The 25,722-nt window shown below is 30.9% G+C and overlaps 1 protein-coding gene across 16 annotated transcripts in view; it reads right to left on the reverse strand.

Annotated features, from left to right (window-relative positions):
- LOC143065073 (uncharacterized) overlaps positions 1–25,722 on the reverse strand; it is a 76,112-nt gene that overhangs the window by 15,968 nt on the left and 34,422 nt on the right. For 11 of the 16 annotated variants that reach the window (XM_076238394.1, XM_076238393.1, XM_076238396.1 and 8 more), the window contains 3 exons: positions 11,956–12,174; positions 7,611–7,854; positions 571–793 (listed from right to left, as the gene is read on the reverse strand). In XM_076238394.1, the coding sequence (XP_076094509.1) occupies positions 571–793; positions 7,611–7,854; positions 11,956–12,167 (679 nt within the window). In that variant the 5' untranslated portion in view covers positions 12,168–12,174. Of the gene's footprint in view, positions 1–570; positions 794–4,705; positions 4,834–7,610; positions 7,855–7,914; positions 8,144–11,955; positions 12,175–17,858; positions 17,987–20,943; positions 20,979–23,771; positions 24,026–25,722 lie in introns of those variants that run through there. The other 5 variants (XM_076238398.1, XM_076238389.1, XM_076238399.1 and 2 more) reach the window with 5 other exon arrangements.

Raw genomic sequence — 25,722 nt, forward strand, 5'->3', positions numbered from 1 at the left:
AATGTTGCATTTAATAGTAATCTCATATGTATACAATGCTGGTCTTAAGTATGTCCTGATAATATGTCCTGAGCCCATCATAAAGAAAGATTGCATGATTTCAATTTTATAATTACACACATACTAAATTCAGTCCTTCAGTCCTTTGCACTATAAGAAGCTCATAAGAAATTCAGTTAAAAAATACACATTTATCCTCTTATTACTCATTTTGGGCCATTCATATAATTCATATAACAACTGATTATTGATGAAAATGATATTTGTAACCATCAAAATAAGAAGATAAGGTATGATTGTCAATGAGACAACACTTCACAAGTGACCAAATGACACAAAACTTAACAACTATAGAAAAAACTTAAGGCCTAATTTATGTACAAAATAATGAACGAAAAACAAATATGTTACACAGCAACAAACGACAACAACTGAATTACAAGCTCCTGACTTGGAACAGGCACATACAGAATGTGGCAGGATTAAACTAGTTTGAAGGTGTCAACCCTCCACCTAACCTGGGACAGTGGTGTAACCGTACAACATAAGAACATTTTATATTCAATTTACCTGCACCAGTCATGTTTATTTCCTGTGATTTCAGATCTCCTACAGTCAACTTCATATCCAGATTGTTGTAGGGATCAGAAGGGAGTTGAAATGTGTAACGAAAAGGGTCTAGATGTTTCTCTGAGCATATCTGTTTTCGTATGACTTCTAGCTGTGTATTAGAGCTGATGCGTAGTACTTTCTTCTGATTCTGAGGTAGATTGACTGTAAATCTCTTTGTCATCTGCAAAAATAAGGGAGATAAATACATAATGTTTATTATAATCACATGATAATAATGCAATATAGTATGTGATATTTCCTGCAATTGGATGATTGCACACAGTGCCATATACTCAATTCTGTTATCAAGAAAATATAGTTTCTAGTTTTGTACATGTATAAACCTTGGCTGATGATTTTTTGTTGAATTGTTGTACATTTTGTCATGTTGGGGGCATCTATAGCTTGCTTTGCAGTGTGTGTTTTGCTCATTACTGAAGGCTGTAAGGTGACCTATAGTTGCTTTCATCCATGTTATTAGGTCTCTATATCTATAGTTGTCTCATTACTAACTAGATACCATTGAGATGGGAGCCATCTCTGTGGGCCCCGCTGTCAATAACGTGGGGTAAATAAGTTGTATGGAAAATCTGATATGAAGCATTATTTGACCTTGACCTTTGACCTAGGAAGTTGTACATACATCATGACACGCCCTCTGGTGGTGGTTAAAATGGATGTCAAGTATAAACTTTGAAATCATAACGGTTATCTAGATATGGAGCGGACACGATCTTCACCACAGGACACGGGGTTGTCAACTGAAACCAAAGTTTTTGACCTTGACCTTTGACCTAGGAAGCTGTACATACATCATGACACACCCTCTGGTGTTGGTTAATAAACATGTTAAGTATTAAGTATAAAATCATAACGGTCATCTAGATATGGAGCGGACACAATCTTCACCACAAGACACGGGGTTGTCAACTGAAACCAAAGTTTTTGACCTTGACCTTTGACCTAGGAAGTTGTACATACATCATGACACACCCTCTGGTGTTGGTTAAAATGGATGTCAAGTATAAACTTTGAAATCATAACGGTTCTCAAAATATAGAGCGAACACGATCTTCACCACAGGACACAGGGTTGTCAACTGAAACCAAAATTTTTTGACCTTGACCTTTGACCTAGGAAGTTGTACATACATCATGACACGCCCTTTGGTGGTGGTTAATAAACATGTAAAGTATAAAGTATGAAATCATAATGGTTCTCTAGATATGGAGCGGACACAAAGTTAAAGTGTTACGGACGGACGGACAGACTGATCACTATAGGGCCCTAATTATACCACATTTTCCTAGTTTTAGATAACACTTTTATCCCTTTGAAAGTTCTGTGACAGTCCTATACCCTGAATGATTCTAATACTCATTATTATTATTATTCATAGAATTACATATTGCAGTTTATAGCTTGTAAAATATAATGTTCTGCTTTAATTAATCCTCAAAACCTTTACCAACATCATGGTAAGATTCCGCAACTAAGCATTTTACTGTTGCTGAGAAAATATAAAATTATCATTTAATGTTGAGATATATTGTGAAAAACAACCTCATCTTCAGAGATAACATTACTGGGTCCTTCTCTAAACAACATGTCACACGACATTCCATAGTTACACGGTACAGTTCAGGTAAGAGAAAAGGAGCAGTTTCTTCTGCTAAATCACCAGTTACACCATGTTAATATGTTGTGCCCTGTATTAGTTATGACTTATAGATATGGCGTCATGTCACTTGTTATTTTTGAGTACAAATTTATCACCAATGAAATGTTTGTATGTACTTAAGCTTGTGTGTTGTTCAGAAGTACTCTTCCTTGTTGTGAACAAAAATATAGTATATATTGGTAATTAATGGTGGTACACTTTTATAAACAGCAAAAACTGTCACTCCACTGCATACGTCAAACCATTCACATCAGTGGCAGATCCATAAATTTTTATAAGTGGGCCCACTGACTGCCTAAGAGGGGCCAGGTCAGGTCATGCTTCAGTGATTCCCTATATAATAAACCAAATTTTACCCCTGAGCCCCCTAAATCCACTTCTGCACATACAGTGATAGTGCTTGTATATAATGGTACTGTGTAACAATTTGTCACATCATTCACACAATGAGCTTGCACACTAGAAACACAATTCTTCATTAAATATTGGTAATTGTTTCTCAATATTGATGTGCATGCTATTGGAATTGTTCAATTATTTACTGAAAATATTAGCAAACAGAAGTTTGGAATATCATATTCCACACCAAATATATCTTGCATCCACAAAATGTTGGCCAAATATTTGTTAAGAGGTATTCAACACATTGACCATTATATAGAAGATTGTGTACATAAAGATTGTTGATACAACTGATTAAAAAATAAATTGTTTTTAATCATTAGTATCAATAAAGTCAAACAATACAGGTAGTTCTGTAACTTGTGAAACTTATTGAACAAATTTGTATGGGCAATACAGGTAATGATCAATTCTTTATTGATACAATCTTAGATTTCAGAAGAGATTTGAAAATAAGTCACCACTTACTAAGAGGACAATCAGAACAGTGTGACGATGATATAATGATGGATTTATGTTTGATGGCCAGTGGCAAATAGTACATGCATATTACTGATTATTGCTGGCTTAAAGTAACTTTTGGTATCGTAACAAAAAAAGCAAGAATGTGTCCTTAGTACACAGATGTCCCACTCACACTATCATTTTCTATGTTCAGTACAACATGAAATGGGGTCAAAACTCTAATTTGGCATTCCAATTAGAAAGATCATATCACAGGGAACAGTTTTGTGTACAAAGTTTTGGACTTCAAATTCATCAAAAACCACCTTGACCAAAAACTTTAACCCGAAGCGGGAAAGACTGACAAATGAACAAATGGACTAACAAAAGGATGCACAGACCAAAAAACATAATGCCCCTGGGTGGGGCATAAAAAATGTTAGCCCTTTGAAACAAAAAAATATAAGTGGTAAAAAGAATACAAAGATTTAGTGATGCAACATAAAAAATGAGGTTACTCAACCAGTTACCTCTCTTAACCTCTCTTATGAGTCCATACCAAACTTAGACTTTTTATAACATTTGTACAATGCAAAAAGAATTACATGTAAATTTCTTGAGATACTATAAAAAAAACGTTTTTTTAAAAATTCCAATGCATTAATAAATCAGACCCTGAACCTTCATAGATTTGACAGTACTAAATAAGGATAATAGTCCTAATTTGTATTCATTTATATGATGTAGAATATTAATGACTTATAAATATTTATCAGTATTACATAAGTCAAGTGAGTTATAATATTTATAAAGGAAATTCCATTTTATAACTTTGTCAAGAGTAGTCATTCATCAGTTAAGATTACAAGTTTCAAGATTCACTACCCTAGTCTATCTTAATAAGACCAATCAGTATAAACAGATCAAGAACAATTCATATAAGTAGAGAACTTCAATGGCAAGAACCCTTATAAATCTGTGACTTCCTTGTACTGTTATAGTCTTAATTTATTGGATACATGTACATGCATATGCAACACTTCCTTTATAAAGAAATAAATATACATGTATATGTATACAAGTATGTGTTATATAGTGTAAATGCTTGCTATTCATTTAAGATGCGAGTTGATCTGTAGGTGTCCAATATGATGGCCATTTTCTAATAGCTGTAACTGAACTTCAAACATTTCAACATTCTATCAAACACTAAATTTATAAGTAACTGCACAGTAAAATTAGCCTTCAGATTTCATATTTCAACTAAATGTTCTGAATTAATGTCTTATTTCCTCCCCAACAGAATAAAACTTGTTCGAAAGCCATCTATAGAAATCATGCATTTTTCAAATGAATCAGTATCTTTAGTACATGCAAATGACAAAGATCATCTAAGTGGCCGTGGGACATGAAATTAAACTGCATACTTTTAACGGGAAAACTGTGTTCAGAACTTTGTGAAAGCAAGAGTCATGTCCTGATATCTTAAATGAACTGAATTTCAAAAACATAAAAACCAAATATCTCATGTTTAACACGGGTACATAACATGATTGTATGACTAACCTCCATTTGAAAATCGTCATCAACTTCTAATAAACAACAAGTAATACATTCCATTGTCATTGATGTTTTGTGGTGGTCAAGATAATTTCACTTGTTTACATTTCTTGTTCTACAGGAAGTCAACTTAACGATGACAAAATCTTGTACAACTATGATACAGTTTCCTTTTTATCGAGATGTGAATAACACAAGTTTTAATTTGAACTTAATCGATCAGTTTAACACTGTTTTCCTAAACGCAACCAAATTTTTTAGGGATGAAAAGCACCCACACACTATCTTTAAAGTTATATTGGAAGGTATAATGCCTTGAATTTACGGTAGCATACAACATCAGAACACTAAAAAATCTCAAACTGAATGACTTTTAAAAGTCAATTCAAAACTTATAAACTGTAAAACTTAGACATGATATATTAACTGACATTAGGGACAAATCCAGAAAAATAGCCAAGGAGAACCATACATTTAATATCTATCTGAGGCCATCTCCTTAACTTATAGAGCTACATTTTGTACATAAATGATTAAAACATAGACTTTTTACAAGTCCTTCTTATGCTGTCTTGCCAGGGGCCCTATCTAGATCTGCACCTGTCTATAAGGCAAACGAGTGGTAACTTCTACGATTTGCATCTAAGATGGGCTGAGCAAGTGTTTCATCAAATACCACATTAATGCAGGTCTACAAATCCCCTCACTATATAGTGATTACATGCATGTCTGCTGCACACACTTGTCACAATATTATGCAAAACTATTATGTGAATTAAGATGATTAACATAGCCACCTTCTGGCAGTATATTTACATGAAGTGGTGTTAAAAATCATTAAAACTGTGTCAAAGTCGGACAACTTCCTGAAGGTGTAAAAGGATATGACTGTGCAGTGTTAAAAATATTATTTCCTAAATGCAACTCTTACTTGCCTATTTTAAGATTCTTAGTTGGAATTGATAATTTGTTCAATATCAAAAAAATTTAAAAGTAACAGCCCATACAATGACTCAAAGCAAAATATGCTTACTTTCAACTTGTATCTTTCTTTGTGTCACAAATATTTAATTTTTTCTTATGAAGACAGAAAGTAACTGAATTATTATTAACAATGAAAGAATGTGAAATAAAAGACTTGCAGTATTATTTTGCTTGCCATGGCCATTTTGTTCAGGTTTTCTAGATTTTTTAAAAGCAATATTGCTGTTGTAAGAGAATTTGGCAAACACATTGCAGAAGTTTGTAACTAATTGATGGGTGTTTTCTCTTTTGTATCCCCCCCAGGTTACAACCCAGTATCAATTTTGGAAACATCACCAGCAATGCAAATTTTTCAATAACTTTATAACCCAATTTGAAGTAAAATTTGCAAATATATATAACATTAAAGACAAACAATGTTTTACAATTTTTTATCTACATTTAATATCAATAATTCATTGTTTTACAGAGTAGAATTCTAAGCCATTAAAATGCATTACAACACATTTAAATTTTAGTAATGATATCATGCGTCTAATGTCATCATTAATGTCAAGCATGCTCTGGTGAACTTTTAGTATTTCTTATAAACATTTCTCTTAACATAAAGATTAAACTTAACCAGGTCCATCTTATTCACTTATCCATTTTTCCTTTTATTTCAGTTTACAAGTAAGTCAAATTACTCCTAATCTAAAGAGACATAAATTTTGTATTTAATTGAATAGTTATAAAATTCATTAAATTTATAAATCACCCTATCAATTACCAATAAACTACATTAATATTGTACTTGGTAAAATTTGCCAGTAAAAGTGTGTTGTGTAATGCTTGTCTGTATGCAATAATATGTCATGGTTATAGCATGAGAATTTTAGAATCCAACAGAATGTCTTTGTAAATGTAGATATGAGGTTTTAGTCCATATTTAAGTATGTTTGTGGTAATGCAAGGATATAACATTTTCTGTTCACAGTACTTGCATGCTAGACTGGTATATCCTTGATAAATATGTTATATGCAATACAATTCAAAACTCATCATTCAAAACAATTTCTTTCAATTTTAAAACAATTTCTAGTTTGTACTGATGACCTGTATCTAAATCTCAGCAACCTCAAATGTACTGAATATATTACACTGAATAGTACAATTGTCAGCAGTCATGGAAGGTATGCGGCTTCATCAATGTCTCAAATTAAACACAAATCTGATTTCCTCAGTTGATATACATGTATATAACTACCGATTGCTTGGTCATAATCAAAATAAAGTCAGAGTGACCTAGTACATATGTACATGTATTTGTTGAGAGAGGCTGATTTTATTCCTAAGATGTATCCTTATACCAAGTAGTTGTAAAATGCTTTGTATCACAGATCTGACATACAATGTAATACATTGTATTTCAGAAGTCAATGACGTTTAAAATGCATGTAAAAGAGGCTTACTTTTCCATGGGAGGTCCTTGCCTAGATGCATTATTACGCTAAGTTATAAGATTGTAGGTCGTTTAGTACTTGCTTACTAAGGTATAATAATTAACACAGGTATAGTTTGAATAGACTGATCTTATCAGAATAAGGAATGTCATATAACAGCCATGTTTTCTCTTAATCAAACTAAAATATAAACAAAGGGCCTAAAATACAGCATACCTGCCAACTTGGTTCATATTGGACCAGTTTCAGACAAGACAGAAAAACTTGACAATTTTTTGTTTAAAAGTACCTCCCTATCTACGTATATCAAGGTATGTGAAAAAAACATGTGGCACTGCAAAATGTTTGATGATCATTCAATTCTTCAACATTTTTTCCAATATTTTTTTTTATTGCATGGTGCTGCATGTATGAATATTCCATGGGTAGATACTTTTTTATCCATATGTCTAGCTATATATACATTCTCTAATTTACATACATACCTCAAAAGGTTGAGCATTCTTAACATTTCGTTGCTTTTCAGAATCTCCCTTTTTAGGAGCTAATTGAAGAGTAAGATGTCTAGGGGTCCCATTAATATTTTTAGGACACAAGGACCCAATAGTTTGGTTTGGTTTATAATCCACTGGTTTTCTTGTTTCCTCATTCAGAACCACAATTGTATATCCTGCAGGACTTAACTTATTCGCTGCGGCTAAATTCACTAATAAATCCATCATGGGAATGCTGAAATTAACAAAATTATTATCTGTAATTGAAATTAATTAATAAAAAGAAACACTCTACCTGTGAATTTTCACCTGTGTCAGAACATGAACCACCTGTAGTCAGTTTTAGAGTTTTCTTCTTCCTTTTAAACATTGTAGTTTTAGAATAGCTTTAGCCATGCACTATTACAGAAAATCTATCCAGGTCCTGACCCCTTAGATATCAAAGGGTCCCTCAAAGCACATAACATCCCTTCTTAATATTCCCATTCAGGTGTTGTTGTGTGTGTATACATATTGACTAGCAGTAAGGTCACATGACCCCTCAATGGATGAGCAGGTAAATCTACTATAGTCTGTTTCTTTTAGATTAAAATCAAATTTATATGTACCTAGTATGAGGTTTGTTTCTGTATTATCCTTAATGTGGGCTTATTTTAATTATAAAATATGTAAACTATAGAAATTTTAAAAATTAATTTAAAATTAAAAGACGATAAAATACTTTTACATAACAGGATTACTTTGTGCAAAATTTTATTCCAAAATATCATACTATGTCAAAAGTTTATTGCCTTGTTCTTTTAGTCCCAGTCTTGAGTATATATATATATTTTTTTCCAATTTTCCATCCAACAATTTATATACAAGCGACTCTAGCATATTTTCTTTCTAAACAAGAGAACTTTAAAAAAACAAAAACAAACAAAATATCATTATTTCTAAGTTTCAGACTATTATATCAGCAATTAATTTGAAACTTTTTTTCTGTCTTTAGAGATATTTGTAATGGTTCTAGGTGTATTTTAAAGGACTAACCTGGAATCTACTGCATTTCATTATTTTGAAAACTCTTTCAAAAATATTGGATTTAACTTATTCTGAGTACAAACAAATATATTGATGACAATTCCGTCTTGGTATAATCAGGGATTTGTATAGTTAGTAACTATACAAATCCTTGGTATAATGATATGAATGAAGAGCATTTTTTTGGTATTATAGAGGAAGAAGAATATATTTATAACTGGGACTGCTCAAGATTTTATAACATAGACACAGATTATAATGAAATTAAGTTGCAGTAAATGTCAGATAGATTTAAAGTAATTCTTAGTACATGTGTGATATTTAAAAAAAAAATATGATAATCACACAACTGATATATGATTTCATTTTTTTCACTTAAAAACTTACTAGGTATATTCAACTTCTCCTTATTTGTTTGTTAAATGACTATATTTTTGTGTAATTCCCCCTTTTTATATAGATTTTTACCTTTAACTATCAATATAGAATAGACTTTAATATTAAGATCAAAGCAAGAGTTGATCAATTTTAAATTAGTAACAATTGAACTAGTGTAGATTTCAATAAGAAATTCCAGGTGTGTAAAGGTTTGTCCAGGTGAATACATCTCACTGTATCCTGCAGTGTACAATTCTCTAATTACAGGTGTTACTTTGTTAATTACATGTATTCTATGATAATTATAGATTACACAAAGACTTATGATTTATTAAATTTATAATCTCCCTGGCAAATGCTATCTGTCTCTGTAGAAGTGATCCTTACTCTGGACTACTTAGGGTATTTATAATTCATATGACACTAAATAAAACAAGTTTAAATAGGAAAATATATGTTTTAACATAGAAAGCTTTTTTCCAAAATAATAAATGGAAAGGGGGGGAAATTCGACATTTATTAGAAATTACATCTGTCAAGTTAAATGTTATGACTAAAATCAAATATGTTCTAAAGTTTGCACCTTTCAGTTTCTAAATTTTCAAATTCTGTACAAGCCTTATCTATTCCATTTGTTTCTTAAATATCTCCTTATATTATATAACCATGCAGTCTTTTGAGAGGTACATGGGATATGTAAAGATATGTCAATCTAATGTCATTTTACTGCTCAAAACAGATGAGGTTATGATTCGCTATCAAGTTTCTACCCTTACATATGAATACGAATACTTTATTTCTCATAAAACTACAATTACATAGTTATAGAGAACATACATAAATATAACTATATTAAGGTACAATTTTTACAAGCATGTGTGAACAATACAATGAAATTAACTTGGAGGACTGACTTTCACATTTATAACTTTGATAAATTTACATAGTTTTTCTAATATTACAATATTACATGAATTAAACAGTTGATCAAAGTTATAGATATTAGGGTTTGACCAGCAGTATGTAGGTAAAAATTTCTTTCTTTCAAACATAAAAGATCCACAATTCATAATGTAATGGTACTCGTCACCAATGTCGTTTGAGTCACAGAGACGGCAGATTCTGTCTTCTCTCGGTAAACCCTGCCACCTTCTAGAATCAATCGGCAAGTGGTGACTACCACATCTATATTTGCATAATGTATAAATGAATTTGTAAGGTAAAACAGAAAAATATTTTTCCAATTGAAGATTATTTTTAAAAATATGATAGCATAAAGTTTTAGGTGATTCTGCAACAAATGCAAAGCATTCTTGTTGAAACTGATCTTTGAGTTTTTGCTCAATACATTTTGACACCCATTTATCAGCAAACTGTGCATTCCAAATATTGGACATTCCACAATTATCAAAAATATTTTTAATATATGATATCCACTTAGTGTCTATTCCGTAATCATTATAATATAAAAATAAAAGTTTATATAATACAGCACAAATTTTACTTTCTTTTCCATTTACAAATAATAAATTTTAGAAAACACTGCTTAATTGCCCATGATAAGGTTCCACATTTATCTGAATGGTTTTAATTTTTGATTCAATTAATGATTGAATTCAAAACATTGACATTGCCAATGCTAAAACATTAAAACAAAATATTGAATGTAGTCAATTTTTTATCAGAGGTATATAATTTATTTACCAGTTGATACTAAGACTTTCTTAAAAACTGATCAAATGGCTCACTCACGGTTATCTATTTCTCTACACTACACACATACACACAAATGTCATTATTTTACATAGTTTAGGAGAAAAGAGTGACAAAAGTTTCATTAATATGTCAGTATCACAGAAAAAAATGATAAAAAGTGTGGAAGGAAACTAGTTTTTATACATCTACCAAACCACTAATTAAGGCTATGCAAAACATTGCTCACAACACATGACATATTTCCCCAGTATACAATGTGTTTTGTTTCTTCTCTTTTACATATATATATATATATATATCTGACAATGAAGAAAAATTATAAGGAATGCATTTATTGTACAAAGTAAGGAAGTGATAACAAACAAAAAAGAACCATGATATCATTAAAGATAAAAAAAAAAGATAAATTCAACTTCTGCATTTCCAAAAATTGCACAACAGTACTGCAATTCTGTTAAAAGTTAAACATGGTTTGACATAAATAAAATGTATCGAGATAAAACTCCATTCGGATTTGTATAAATTGCCCACTCAAAATAATTAAAACTATGTAAATTATAATTTGAAACTAATAAATTACTCAGTCCACCCATAGGACTTCTTTTTCACTGATGGTGATAAACTTAAAACAAATAGAGTTATCTCCCATTCCTTACTTTTTAACTTAAATCCATTACTATGCTGAACTTGAAATTACTGTAATGGTACATATTTTCTTGTTGTACTATTTAGTATCATAAAATTTTTACCCAGATGGATCTTTATTACTTTCTAGAAAACAAATATAACCTACTACTATAACCAGAACAATAACATTGGTGATGCTAACTATAACAGATCCCATTTCCTGGTATGTTTGAATGTATGTGAATGTATGTGAATGTATGTATTAACTATGAAGTTGCTTGAGGTGATTATACCACCGCACTGATGATTATAAATGTTTGTTTTAATGTACTCACTTTACCACACCTCTTACTCTTTTCAGGAATAAATTAGGGTAGCTATATTTCGCAAAAGCTTTTGTAATATCATGTCACGAATGCTCTTTACCTTTATGCTATATTTGTCCTTTTCACCTTTTTTTATTCAAGCACCAAGGATGAGTCTTTTCTTGATAAAACACACTTCTGGTGTACAACATTTTTATATAGATATCTATGATGAGTTTAATAACCTCATCAATATATCCTTAACAGGATAGGTACAAACTTACTTAGAGTTGACACTTGTGTCCCTGACATTCCCCTCTGGCAATAGTACTGTTAAATCTACATTTTCATCAGCTATTTCATTCATGTTTTCATCATCTGGCGGATCATTTGCATAATAAAGTGAAGTACCTCCATTGCCATTACTTATCACAGCAGCGTCTGAGTTCTTCTTTTTCATTCTTGGAGGAGGAGCCCCCTTCCGCAGGGAACTCATTGCCCTACTGAAAAAGAAAAAAAAAGAAACCCATCATTTTATATTCATAAAACTGAATAACCCCTCAATATATCTATATGCACCTCAATTAGTTTGATTTTTGCAAGTTCAGTTTTTTAATCAGAGTTATCTCTCTTATAATATATATTTTTTAAAGATCTGTATTAAAGTCAATGATGATAGATGTCTGTTTAACATCCAAGGGCATCTTTAGGACAAAATAAATGGTAATGTGATATATGAAAACAAACCCAATGTAGTACAAGAATGACCTACTGATCCTGATTTTTAACATGCAGCTTTATATAACAGTCTACAGGACAAGTCACCATACCGTCCCACATTATTTTCACTCCAAGAAAATATTTGTTATTACCAAAAATGTCATGTGCTAAGTAGAGAAGCAGCAATTACTAAGTCTTAGATCTATAGTTTGAGACAGCTTGGTATTAAAACCAAAACCGCAATAACAAAAACAATAACTCTAAAATAGACATATTCAATATTTTTCTACAATTTGTGCCTTTACTGTTTGCAGCAGTAGAGTTGTCTTTGAAGTATAATGTATAAGAGATATAACCCCTTTTTCTGCTTTAATATAACACTCTACATAAATGGGACCCAACTGACCCTACATAAATGGGACCCCACTGACCCTACATAAATGGGACCCCACTGACCCTCCTCATTTTAAATCAAAAGAGAACGTGTACCTAGTATTCCTGATAGACTTAAAAACTAGGCACATCTTCTTTATTTGAAAAGATAGATTAATGTTTTAAATTTAATTTCTTTTAGTTTTCTTTTACAATTGTTTTTCAAATCTTAGCGTACCATAACCTATCCTTAGAGTGAAGCATTTAAAAATAAATCAAATATTTAAAGACACAACAATCTGTTTGCTCATTATATATACACATATATGTTCTTGTTATGTATACACGATTAACCTGTCCTTGTCAGCAGGTCCTTACAATGTGTGTACTAAATCACCTACAATATTAATTTTCAATTATACAAAGTCATGAATAAGACTATTGTTCAAAACAGGTATCATTTTTCTCGGAAGAGAAGATATTTAAATCTAGTTTTAGTAGCTTTTGAATAAGGTTGACAATACATCCTAATTTAAATTGTCACCATTCAAAGTATTTAAGAAAAATGCAATTCCCAAAACATAAACTAGTAGGACCCTTTTATTCAAAAAGAGATTTTATTTTTAACTGTGAAGTCTTGTAACTCACATTTAATGTCCTACTTTTAATGTCTAACAGAATAAGGCAAAAATCCTCTAAAAGACATCTTAGCTAGCAAAGAAGATGATAAAAGGATGAAAATCTTTATTAAAAAAAAAGAAGTGACCTCAGGCCATATCAATGGCCTTGAAGGCAAAAAAAAAATCCAACAAAAAAAAACCCAATATATAAGCTACTGACTAAATATCCTGATAAAAAGTGTATTAAAAATACAGATGGACTGACAAACAGGAAGATAGACTAATACAAGGTGATTCCAACAATAAAAAACAACTCTTAGATATGATTTGTAAACTTAACTAAACTGTGGATGTTGTAAGGGACAACATCAAAAGATCAATGTAAGATAAAAAACTTAATTCAAATAGTTTGGGGGTGGGGGTTGAACTAATGCAAGATTTGGTTATCCGACCTTGATTTTTACATATATCAATATGGGTCAATCAATTTTTCCTAAATTAAGTTAAGAGGGGGGGTGGGTCAGTGAAAAAACTATGTGAATTAAGTTTTTTTTATCCTTCATTGAACTTTTGATGTCGTCCCTAACAATAACAAATATTTCGACTTTCAACTGTTCCTTAAATCTTATTCTAGTGTATTTAATATTTTTTCTTTAACAAGGACTTAATTCTTCCCATTGTAACCTTGCCAATTTAAGTCTTATTCTGTTTAGTTGTTGCCTCATCACAATCTCTTATTCCTTAGATTAGTAAAAACCTATTCAATTCAACACAAAATAAAATAATTGATGCTGGCAAGAAACATACATTTACACTTACCATACACACTGAATAGTCCTATATAACAGAAGTAAGGTTTTACTTTTTCATTCTTGGATTTAAGATATACTTTATCTATAGTCCTATCTTAAAAGGACAATTGCTTTATAGATACTTCCCTAACAGGTGTGCTTTTTGTAACAAACAATAAAATATAGATTTTTTTAAGATATTCTAATAAACAAAGAATTTCTGTACAAATGTTTCCTCATCTGATCAATATAAGCTGAAACAGTTCCTGTTAACCTTATGCATTGCTTTGTACATGTTTTTTAAAACTGAAAATTTGTCTGACACCACTGAATACCAAAACATAGAGGGCACACAACTTGTATTTTGTTGTCAAAAGAAACACATAATGTTTTCATTATCTTGGTAGAGCATTTTAAAGACATCCTGATTCTATCATTTCAACTATAACAAATTAATTTTTCTTAGTATTTCTTTTAAATCAATAGATGTTGGTTTCCAAAAATGATAAACCCTGGTCTATTATTGAAGATCCTATGCTGACCTCTTGATCTCTTTTCAAGATTTTGTGTGTGTTGGATTGCTGTCTTCTTAATATATACCTCATACATATATCTTTCATTCATATAAATAATACATGTGTTTGGTTATACATGTACATCTTATATCTCAAATGAAACTAGTGGCCTTATAAAAAGGACTAAACTTGACCAATTAATTCTAACCTTATCTGAACATTCTTTTGATATAACAAAAGTCAAGTCCTTTGCCAAATAAATTTAAAGTTGGGAGATTTATTAATCAATTATTCAGAATTCAAATACCACTGTCCACTCATGTTTCTCAATAGAAAGAAATTGTATCTATAACTTAATATTGTCCTTATTCAGACATAAAAACAAATTCAATTTAATTTAAAATAGACAAAACTAATAAAACATACAACTTTTATTGCTGTAAAATGTAGTTGCCCTCTAGACAAAATGAAAAGGTCGATTACAGAATAATATTGGTTTTGTGACCTGTTGTATTCATGTTTCAATTGAAATAATAATGTTTATACACACTGTCCATATGTAAACACTGTATGTTTTAAGTAATGGGTCACTGGTCATATAGAAAACAGAAAAATAATCAATTAGCATTGGTCAGTAGTCACTGAGACTATCCTGTGATATCTCTGTACATAGTATTAGCCTTGCTGTCTCAAACTGTCGTACAAGAGAGAGGTTTAGCTAGCTATATTTAATCCAACATTTTATTCATAAGGAAATGTCTGTAGTGAACAAAGTCAGGACTGGATTTTGCCATTTATTAAGGGACTTTAAGAAGGAGCTACATAAAATCATATTTCCAAAGTAAACACATATAATATATGGTTAATGGACTGTTGTCAAAGCTTTAACTGTTTGGGGTCTAAACTTTAGTTTTGATTACATGTTCCTTTATAGCATGTAGGGATTATGTTGGATGCTTTGGTTAATGACAATTGTTGATGAATTCTTAATATTAACTTGAGGATATTAAAAGAGGACTTTCTGTATTCACCGTAGGCAATGAAGCATTGCTTCTTCTTTGCTTCATGGTCAACTCTCCTAATTTCACAAATAAACTTTAAATACAAGTTATAAAGGACTGAGAATATCTGTTTAATCTTTGATCTTATTTTTAAGTAGTCTTTATATTATGTCTTTCAATGGTTTATGTTACGTAAGAAAACTTTCCACTGTTATTAGTCACAGTTAATCCTATACTCTGACCACATTTAAGAAGGTCATGATCTCAGATTAAAGGCTTATACAAGTCAATTCACCTGTTTCACCTATTGTACTCCATGTTTGACTTTAAAGCAATAACTTACAGTTAATTAACACCTTAGAATCTTAATCTTACATAAATTACAAGTAACTTGGTCTTAAAATACTGTTATAGTAAGTACTAAAATGAGTGTGAGAACTACCACTTATAGTAACCTTTAGTATTTACATTCACAAAATGACAACTGTCCTCATAGTTTTACTAGATAAGTATTTTTTTTCATTTTTTTAAAGACAATCAATAATCTTAAATACAATTAGTTAATTACATCCTTAGGCATTTGGAAAAAAGCTAGTACATAATTGTAGAAACGTGTCCTATAGCAAAGATAGTGCAGGTTTATAATATGAATATCCAGGCCAACTAAATGACTCCTCACAGAAAATGTTTTTTGGGGCATCTGATAAGCAGAGAATGCCCACATACTAAATGTTAAAAAAAAAAGTTAGATAAAATTCCTTATAAGCGACCTTTTGCAGTTCAAAATTTTACCTCCTTTACCATTTCACACTTGTTTCCTTGTCAAATTCAGTGCCCATAAACTTAGACCAAAAAATCAAAAGAAAAGTATAAGCTGATTTTATTTCATCTTATTTTGCTCTAGAAATGAGTATAAAATTGTTACTACCGTAGAACTTAAAAGTTTCACATTATAAAGCCATCAGCTCTTATGTAAAAAGAACTTTTGGCAACTATTTCAAAACCTGTCTGTTTATAAAATTTAAGCTTGTTGTTATTATCTGCATAAATATTTTATATGCTACAATGTCCTTAACGACAACAATGCACAAATATTTTCTGCATTTGTTGTTAACTTTTATACCTCAGGCATTATATCATATTCAATAGATCATTTCAATAGCCCTATGACACATAACATATCATACTTAATTTAAATTTCAAATTTCTATCAAAAACTATGCTATACCTTTAGATTATAGTAATCCTGTAAACTAATGAAATAAACGATATCAAAAACATGGAAATTTACACTTGAAATTTACACATCAATCAATCAAAAACAGATCACACACCCATTTGCTTTACTTAAATATTCTTATCATGTGTCACATGTAATTTTTACCTGCAATTAATTATTTACAGGTGGAAATTAAATTTTCTCATGTTTGTGGTTTATAGCAAGCCGAAAGGTGTTTTCAAAATATATATAAAACAGTACAATAGACAAAGTGCATTGGTATATGATATTTTCTGAAACGTACTACAGAATTGATGCCCCCTCTTTATCAAAGAAAGTTATTTTATTTTCTATTTGTTTGTTAAAACCATATTCATGAAGGTAATTTGCAACTCAACTTTCGTAACTCACAACTCGACTTTTGTTTAACTTGCAACTCAACTTTCTTAACTTGCAACGATAAAAAACCCTTATATGCATTGGTTGTTATATAAACACACGATCCTTTATAAGGCTTATTAAAGCTTAAGCACTATAGCTATCACGAGACTAACAAATTCACCAGGGTCTACTTAGATTCCTCCAACCCGGGTTGACTCAAGTTAAAATGTCAGTGCTAATGTGCATATGCGCAACCTTTCCAAATCAAAGTCAAAACTCTTCCAACGAATGGGTGGGTGGCAGTGATGGGAATTTGACAAATATAAAAAAGAAGATGTGGTAAAATTGCCAATGAGATAACTCTTCAAAAGAGACCAAATGACACAGAAATTTACAACTATAGGTCACTGAACATCCTTCAACAATGAGCAAAACCCATAATGCATAGTCAGCTATAAAAGGCCCAGAATTGATAACTTAACCTCAAATCTGAGGGTCATAAAATTTGTTCACATCAAGAAAGTATGGTTCATTTAAAGTAGTTCGTATCTGAAATTTAAATGTTTACCTTTTATGAAGTAAATTGTTTCTTAAAACCTGTCCTTCAATAACTAAGATAGTATATCCTTCTGATTAAATTCCATTTCACACGTCCCTCGAAACTGACCATTGTAGTTCTAAAAGTTTACTGATACAGAATGGTCATGTCAAACAAACCAATGACATCCATTTAATTTATCAAAACAAGCTAGTTAGTCTATCAGATTGATATAATACTTGCTTCATTAAATCTCAACATTTCAAATTCATTGAAGGGCGACACAAAATTTTGATTTTAATCAAAAAATTCACTAGGCGTAAAAGTGACAGGTATATTATACCATGATAAATGAATCATTCATACCTGGGTACAAAATTGTCCTAAAAATCAATTACCTATGGCTTATATATAGATATCAAATGTAATAAACATATCAGTGAACTTTTATTCATAAGACTGTCCATATATGGTCATACTATTTTACGGAAAGAAGGTAGAAAAACAACAACAAATTACTTTATATAATTCAATAGAATCTCAACTTGTTGTACATCTTAAGTATCATTAAAAATTTGATAAAGTGCATAAGAGTCTGAACATTAAATTAAATTATAAATTTACACTACCACAACTGTCACACTTGTGTTATCTTCTGACGTCATAATTGTTCTCCCGAAATCAAAGTTCAACTAACGTTCATGTGTATGTGGCCCTCTACACTGTGAACTGAAGCATTTTCACTGCATGTTCAATATAAATAAAATTAAAATTGATAATATTTCATAAGATCATCAAGAGGATTTGATCACCATTTCATAGTACAAACAAGTGGTCTGACCATACCAATAGATATAAGAAGACATGGTATCTCAGTGCCAATGAGAAAACTCTCCATCCAAGTCATAATTTGTAAATAGTAAACCATTAGAATTGAATGTATGGACTTCAAAACAGAATGGCTCACACCAACGCAAGCTATAGAGTGCCCCAAAATGACAGGTGTAAAAAAGTTCAAACACATTCATCTTTATTTTGGAACATTCAGCACTTCATTCTTAATATTTACATTCAACAAAATCAACCTGTTTGATGAACAGAAAGTCCCAAAATAAAAACATTTAGGTTTGGTAAATAAATTTCTTAAGAAATTCTTTCATAAAGAATAGAGAACCATAAACAACTGAATACGAAACCTTTGTTCAAAGTTCAGTGACACAACACCATTATAATATTTGTCTATGATAATATAATATTTAAATTAGGCTCTATATCATAAATTCATGTAAATTAGATTAATAATCCATAAAGTATAATTTTTATGGCCATTTCAAGGTTTTAAATGTATGAAGAGGGGTTGAGCTAAAGTTGTGAAGTATCAATTCAAAAACTTATCAACAACCTTAATAGCATCATCAATGTGTAATCAAAGTTGATGAAATATCATTTACAAAAAAAAAAAAAGCATTTCTGCTTTCATAAGACAAGTGATAAATAAAGATAGTATGATACCCAAAACAGAGCCAACTCAGACAACAAATAAGGGCAGATGCACTTCAGTAGATATGACCTGATAATGGGATAATTCTTACATCATATAGCAACTTGCAGATTTAAACAAACAAACAAAAAAACAAAAGGTTTCAAGGAAATATTATAATTAACGATACTTTGTACAAATGAAAAACCATGGTCTAATTCTGTTGCAAGCACATAAGGAAAGATGAAGTATGTTACAGGCTATCCAGATTAAATATGGCTCATTACTATGAAGAATCAAGGCATACTAAATATATTAGGGACCATCATGGTTTACTGTTGGACCAACTTCTATCATATGATAGACCTTGAGAGGTCAGATATGTCATAGAACCTATGATTAATGATGGACCAATTACGAAAATATGTATGGACATTTTTGTTTAGTCTTAGTTGTGAATATCAGACAACAATGAACTGAATATTTGGACAAACTATGTGTATTTCAACAAGAGTGCACACACTGAAATGTCTCGCCTTCTATACTAATCATTGATATTATGTTGATAGTCCAAAGTATAAAGCTAAGCTTTATTACAACTGTCACATAAACTTAACATTAACCAAGATAACTAAACAAAGACCAATGAACCTTGAAAATTAGGTCAAGGTCAGATAAACCATGCCAGGCAGACATGTACAGCTAACAATGCTTCTATAAAACATATATAGTTGACCCATTACTTAAAGTTTAAGAAAAATAGACCAAAACACAAAAACTTAACACTGTGCAATGAACCGTGAAAATGAGGTCACGGTCAAATAAAACCTGCGCGACTGACATAAAGATCATAAAATATTTCCATACACCAAATATAGTTGACCTATGGCATATAGTATTAGATAAAAAGACCAAAACTCAAAAACTTAACTTTGACCACTGAACCACGAATATGAGGTCAAGGTCACATGACATCTGCCCTCTAGACATGTACGCCTTACAATCATTCCAAACAACAAATATAGTAGACCTATTGCATATAGTATGAGAAAAACAGACCAAAACACAAAAATTTAACTAAAACCACTGAACCATGAAAATGAGGTCAAGGTCAGATGACACCTGCCAGTTGGACATGTACACCTTACAGTCCTTCCATACACTGAATATACTAGTCCTATTGCTTATAGTATCTGAGATATGGACTTGACCACCAAAACTTAACCTTGTTCACTGATCCATGAAATGAGGTCGAGGTCAAGTGAAAACTGTCTGACAGACATGAGGACCTTGCAAGGTACGCACATATCAAATATAGTTATCCTATTACTTATAATAAGAGAGAATTCAACATTACAAAAAATTTGAACTTTTTTTTCAAGTGGTCACTGAACCATGAAAATGAGGTCAAGGACATTGGACATGTGACTGACGGAAACTTCGTAACATGATGCATCTATATACAAAGTATGAAGCATCCAGGTCTTCCACCTTCTAAAATATAAAGCTTTTAAGAAGTGAGCTAACACCGCCGCCGCCGCCGGATCACTATCCCTATGTCGAGCTTTCTGCAACAAAAGTTGCAGGCTCGACAAAAACATAACTATTTCAAGATATGCTGTAATAAATACTTACTTTCTATAAGAAAATTCCATAATAAATACTGATTCTAAATAACTTCCTAATTTCCAATTCAACTGTTTTAAAGAATAGACATGTCAGATTTAGTTATATTAGTTAAATTTCCTTCTAATTGTTTATGTCCATTGTATTTTTCTGGTAATCCCCTCAAATATTTAATTTTAAATCACCCATTAGTAAAAACAAGATTCCAACAAAAGTAAAGCCAATTATGTGTGTAAAAGTTTATAAAGAATATTCAGTTCATTGTTTAAATATGCTGTTTTAACAAATCCAGCACTTAATTGTTCAATATTTGATTTTTATCCATAAAAGCAAATATTGTAGTCCCTGGTCAAACAAAGTCCAGAAAGTCTGGTAGATAACAAGAATTAAACATTTTTTCTGCCAATGGATTAGACCACAATGTTCTGGCAACTTTCCTTTGGTGAGAAAAGAAAAGATTAAACATTAAATAAATCTAACTCTCTGAGTATACAGCTTTAAGTATGTTATAAACACCAGAATTATAGGTCAAAGTTACATCAAAACTCCTATCTTATTTAGGTCAAAACTTTTAAATTAAAAGCTTCTGATAACTTGACCCCATAATTTCTCAATTACATATTTGTACTCTATCTCACTTTCAAAAGTGAGTGTATATTTAAAGCTGTTTCTTATTATTTGTTTAGTTTCTTTGCTGTTTTCAAGGACACATATACTGTGATACATAGTATTATTATCTTTCTAAAATTTTGTTAATTTGCACATTTAAATTGATTGTTGAACAGTCTCCATTAAAAATCAATAATTTTCTGTGGCAGACCAAGGAGTGGAGAGGGGGGGGGGGATTCGGGGGTTCAAACCCCCCTTTTTTGGACGAGCAATTCATTTATGAATGGGGACATATGGTTGGAAACACCCCCACCTTTTCCCCTTTTATCCTGGGTTGGGAACCCCTTCATTTAAAGAATGGCTGGATCTGCCCCTGAATTTTATAAAGTTACACCACTGTCCCCCAATGGGGATATTGTTGATTGCTGACAAACATGTTTTCATGCAATGCCAGGAACCTTACTATCCAGTGGTTGTGCTTGGTAAAAATGTTTCATTATTGTATTTGTCTAAACTAGGACATTGATATTATCTTATGAATGTTTTACATTATGTTATTCCCGGTCCTTTTAATATTAGTTTTGTTCATTGTTGAAGGATTATTCAACACAAGGTTATTTACCATTGAATACATAAAGAGGTAACCTGATCAAGGACAGATGGACAGACAGATAACTCAAACTGTGTCAACACGTATGTTCTGTTTCGTCAAGTAAAGAAAATATCTTAATCTCTTCATCTTTTTCAAAACATCTCTCCTATAAACATTGGCAAAATCACCTGTTAAATCTTCAGGTATTTCAATAAACGTGCAAAACCATAATGTCTGACAAAAAACTAATATCCCAAACAATGACCATCAACATTACAATTTTTTAATTCATGGCAAAATTTATTGAACAAAAGCACATCAGTTCAAATTCATAAATCTCCTGGGTCTGAACATATTAGACACATCATTTTAGAATGTCTCATTGTTACCTACTTCAGAGTCCTCACAGTGGACAATAACAACCAACAGACCATAAATACAGCCTTTAACAAGCCATGAAAATAACACTATCAAACACTCATTACTGGTCAGACCAGGAAAGCATACAAACAACAACATTATGGTGTACTCAGTTTCTTTGATAGATAAATTAAATTTCAAGTTTTGAACTTAATTGTCAGTAAAACATTTTGCACTTTTTATCAAAACATATTTCGACAATCTTGAAAATCTATTTCAGCATCAATAAGATATAGTAGTTTTTTATACTAATGTTAAAACTAGTTTGTATATTTGTTTAGGGGCCAGCTGAAGGACGCCTCTGGGTGCAGGAGTTTCTCGCTGCATTGAAGACCTATTGGTGACCTTCTGGTGTTGTCTGTTCTATGGTCGGGTTGTCTCTTTGACACATTCCCCATTTCCAATCTCAATTTTATTCTTACTTTTAATACCATAAATGGACAATACCAATTTTGATATCAATGAATCACTACTTAGATTAGGAACTAAACAAAAGAAACAATCGTTTAATCTTAAATACACTGTTACTCATATCACAAAGAAGGAAATATTAGTAGTGTTTAATTTTTTGGAGAATAATCTTTTTTTTTTTTTTTTTTTAGTGAAAAGCACTTTCAATTTTGAAGCAACCAAATAGATTCATTTGAGTAAATAAGTACAGGAGTACAGGATACAAGTTCATAAAAATAAACTTGGACTAAACCCAAAAAATATCTACCACACATGGAACAAAAAAGCAGTTGGAATGCTTATTTAAGTTTTCTTCTAAGTAAATCAGTTGACAATACAAATACATGTATTGGAAATAGATATGAATCAATGCATGGGTTTTCACAGGTGTCAGATCAACGCTTGTCTTTAATACAACATACATTATGGCATGAACTTTTTAGATATATCTTAAGTAACTACCTACTATAAAGACGAAACTTTAAGAATAACTTGTATAAAACCACATTTCATAAGTAATTATTTGTAAATAAAGATTCAAAAACAAAAAGGAGTTACAAAGTAATAAGACCTGAACATTTCTGTCCGTCAGAGAGTAAAATCATAAGGATACAAAACATTGAAATTTTTTAGGACCTGCATCTCGAAACTGCAATTAACAATGCTGAATGCTAAAATAAAAACAGTTGTTAACAGCAATTCCAATCTTGAAATTCATTGAAAGTTTTTATATAGAAAGTAACACTGCTATATCACTTTGACTCACCTTTATTTCAAATTATTTAAAACTCTCTTAAGAATTCATTCCAATATAGATTTGTTGGTATTAAACACTTATTGATAATCCTGCAGGTAGAGATAATTAATCCAATTTTTAGCACAGAAGTTTTCGAAATAATGTTTTTCCAATTAGTAACCTATGTCACAGTCCTGTTCACCTGAAATCCACAACGATTACCTACACCACACCTACGACAACTGATGAATATGACACCTATATACACCCAGGCCAAAACAGGAAATTAAAAATAAGTAAAAATCCAGTCAATTTCAAACTAGCCATTCTGAAATCTTCTCAACCATGAAGTGGTCCTTTGTTGTATTGTTTACAAAAGGCTTTACTCATGAATGGATAGATTTTAGTATTGTCGATAGTCCAACGTTTGTGATGTGTGTAGTAAGCCCTTTCATTCATAGGTTTGTCAAACTTAAAAAGTTTTTATAAAATCCAAGTTAATATCTATTCATAAGAAGTTTATCTAGAGATTTTTAAATCAGCTGATTATAAAGTAAATAAGACAATTCTGATCATATCTAGGTTAAGTGTGTCTTACCTTATCATATCCAGTCCTATTATATATTTTTCAATACCATAAAAGGAAAATATTAAAGATGACATGGGTTTTATGGTTATATCAGAAATAAACTGACAATTCAACTATTTCAATGGCTGAAGGTTTTCATAAAGCAAACATTGTTTTATTCAACAGATAAGTCTTCGACTTTTGTTTGATGTAACAATGTAACCAATCACTTGCTTTTCACAAGGAGCTGGTGTTCATAATATGTAACCTGCATTTTTTTCTCTCAAACTTTATAACTCTAAAAAGAAAAGGAAACTTGCCTCCCTGATCACCAAACCAGAATTAATAGTTTAAATATATAGGAAACATTGTTTAACAATTGTCAATATATGGTAGCTTGTGAATCTCTCTCAAAAAGAATCAATTTGTTTTTTTCCCTTTTGTTGTTTTTTTCTTCATTTTTTAAAATACTTGCATTTGGCCTAATATCTTTTAATATCTATAAATAACCTCCATTAACAGCTGTGTTACTCCCACACTAATAACATATAGTATCAGTAATCCATGTCAAACATACAAACCTCCCAGCTATTAATGTCTTATTACTAATTATTAATCAAGGAATGCTAACATATAGTAATTTTTGCCTTGTGGTCAACTTGTCACATATATTAGGTCAAACAAATTAAACATGCATTGGGGTAAATAACTCTCAATCCAAGGGAAATAACTGTAACTTTTCAAATGAACTAAACCTTACATCTTGAAAGAGAGTACAGAGGGATTTTTTTTTTTAATTGAAACAAAGATATTCCATAAAAGCCTTCAATCACAAAAGTTAATATTTCAATAATCTAACAGGAATTTTTTGTCATGAACCAGGACATTTACCTTCTAAGAACTATACTAATAAAAGTCATAATATTATATCACAGATGAGCAAAAATGTCTAGAGGCAAATTTCAACAATTTTATAACTACAAAAGAGAAAACAAAAACCAAAAAAATTGAAGCAGTTCCAAAGTTAATTGTCACCATCATACCTCACATTGCAGGATATATTTCACACCCATTACAAAAATATGAAACAAGAGCTGATGGATGATATGTAGCATAGTCAATATATGAATAAATATATCAAAGAAATAGCAATATCTCCTTATTAATGTTACTTGAATTTGTTAGTATGGAGAGGATTATAGCAATAATACTAAAACTTACAACTCAACATTGTCACCGACACTCACTTAAATCTGTATCAACTAAAATATTTAATGGCAGCTATAGTATAATTATCTCAAATCTTCTGTAAACATATTATATTTCATCTAATCTGACCTCTAATTAAAGGTGTGCTCTTTTTATCTACAGTATTTGTTTAGAGATTATTCAAATTATCAGATTCCATATTTT

This window comes from Mytilus galloprovincialis, chromosome 2 (assembly GCF_965363235.1).
Source record: "Mytilus galloprovincialis chromosome 2, xbMytGall1.hap1.1, whole genome shotgun sequence".
NCBI classification, from domain to species: domain Eukaryota; kingdom Metazoa; phylum Mollusca; class Bivalvia; order Mytilida; family Mytilidae; genus Mytilus; species Mytilus galloprovincialis.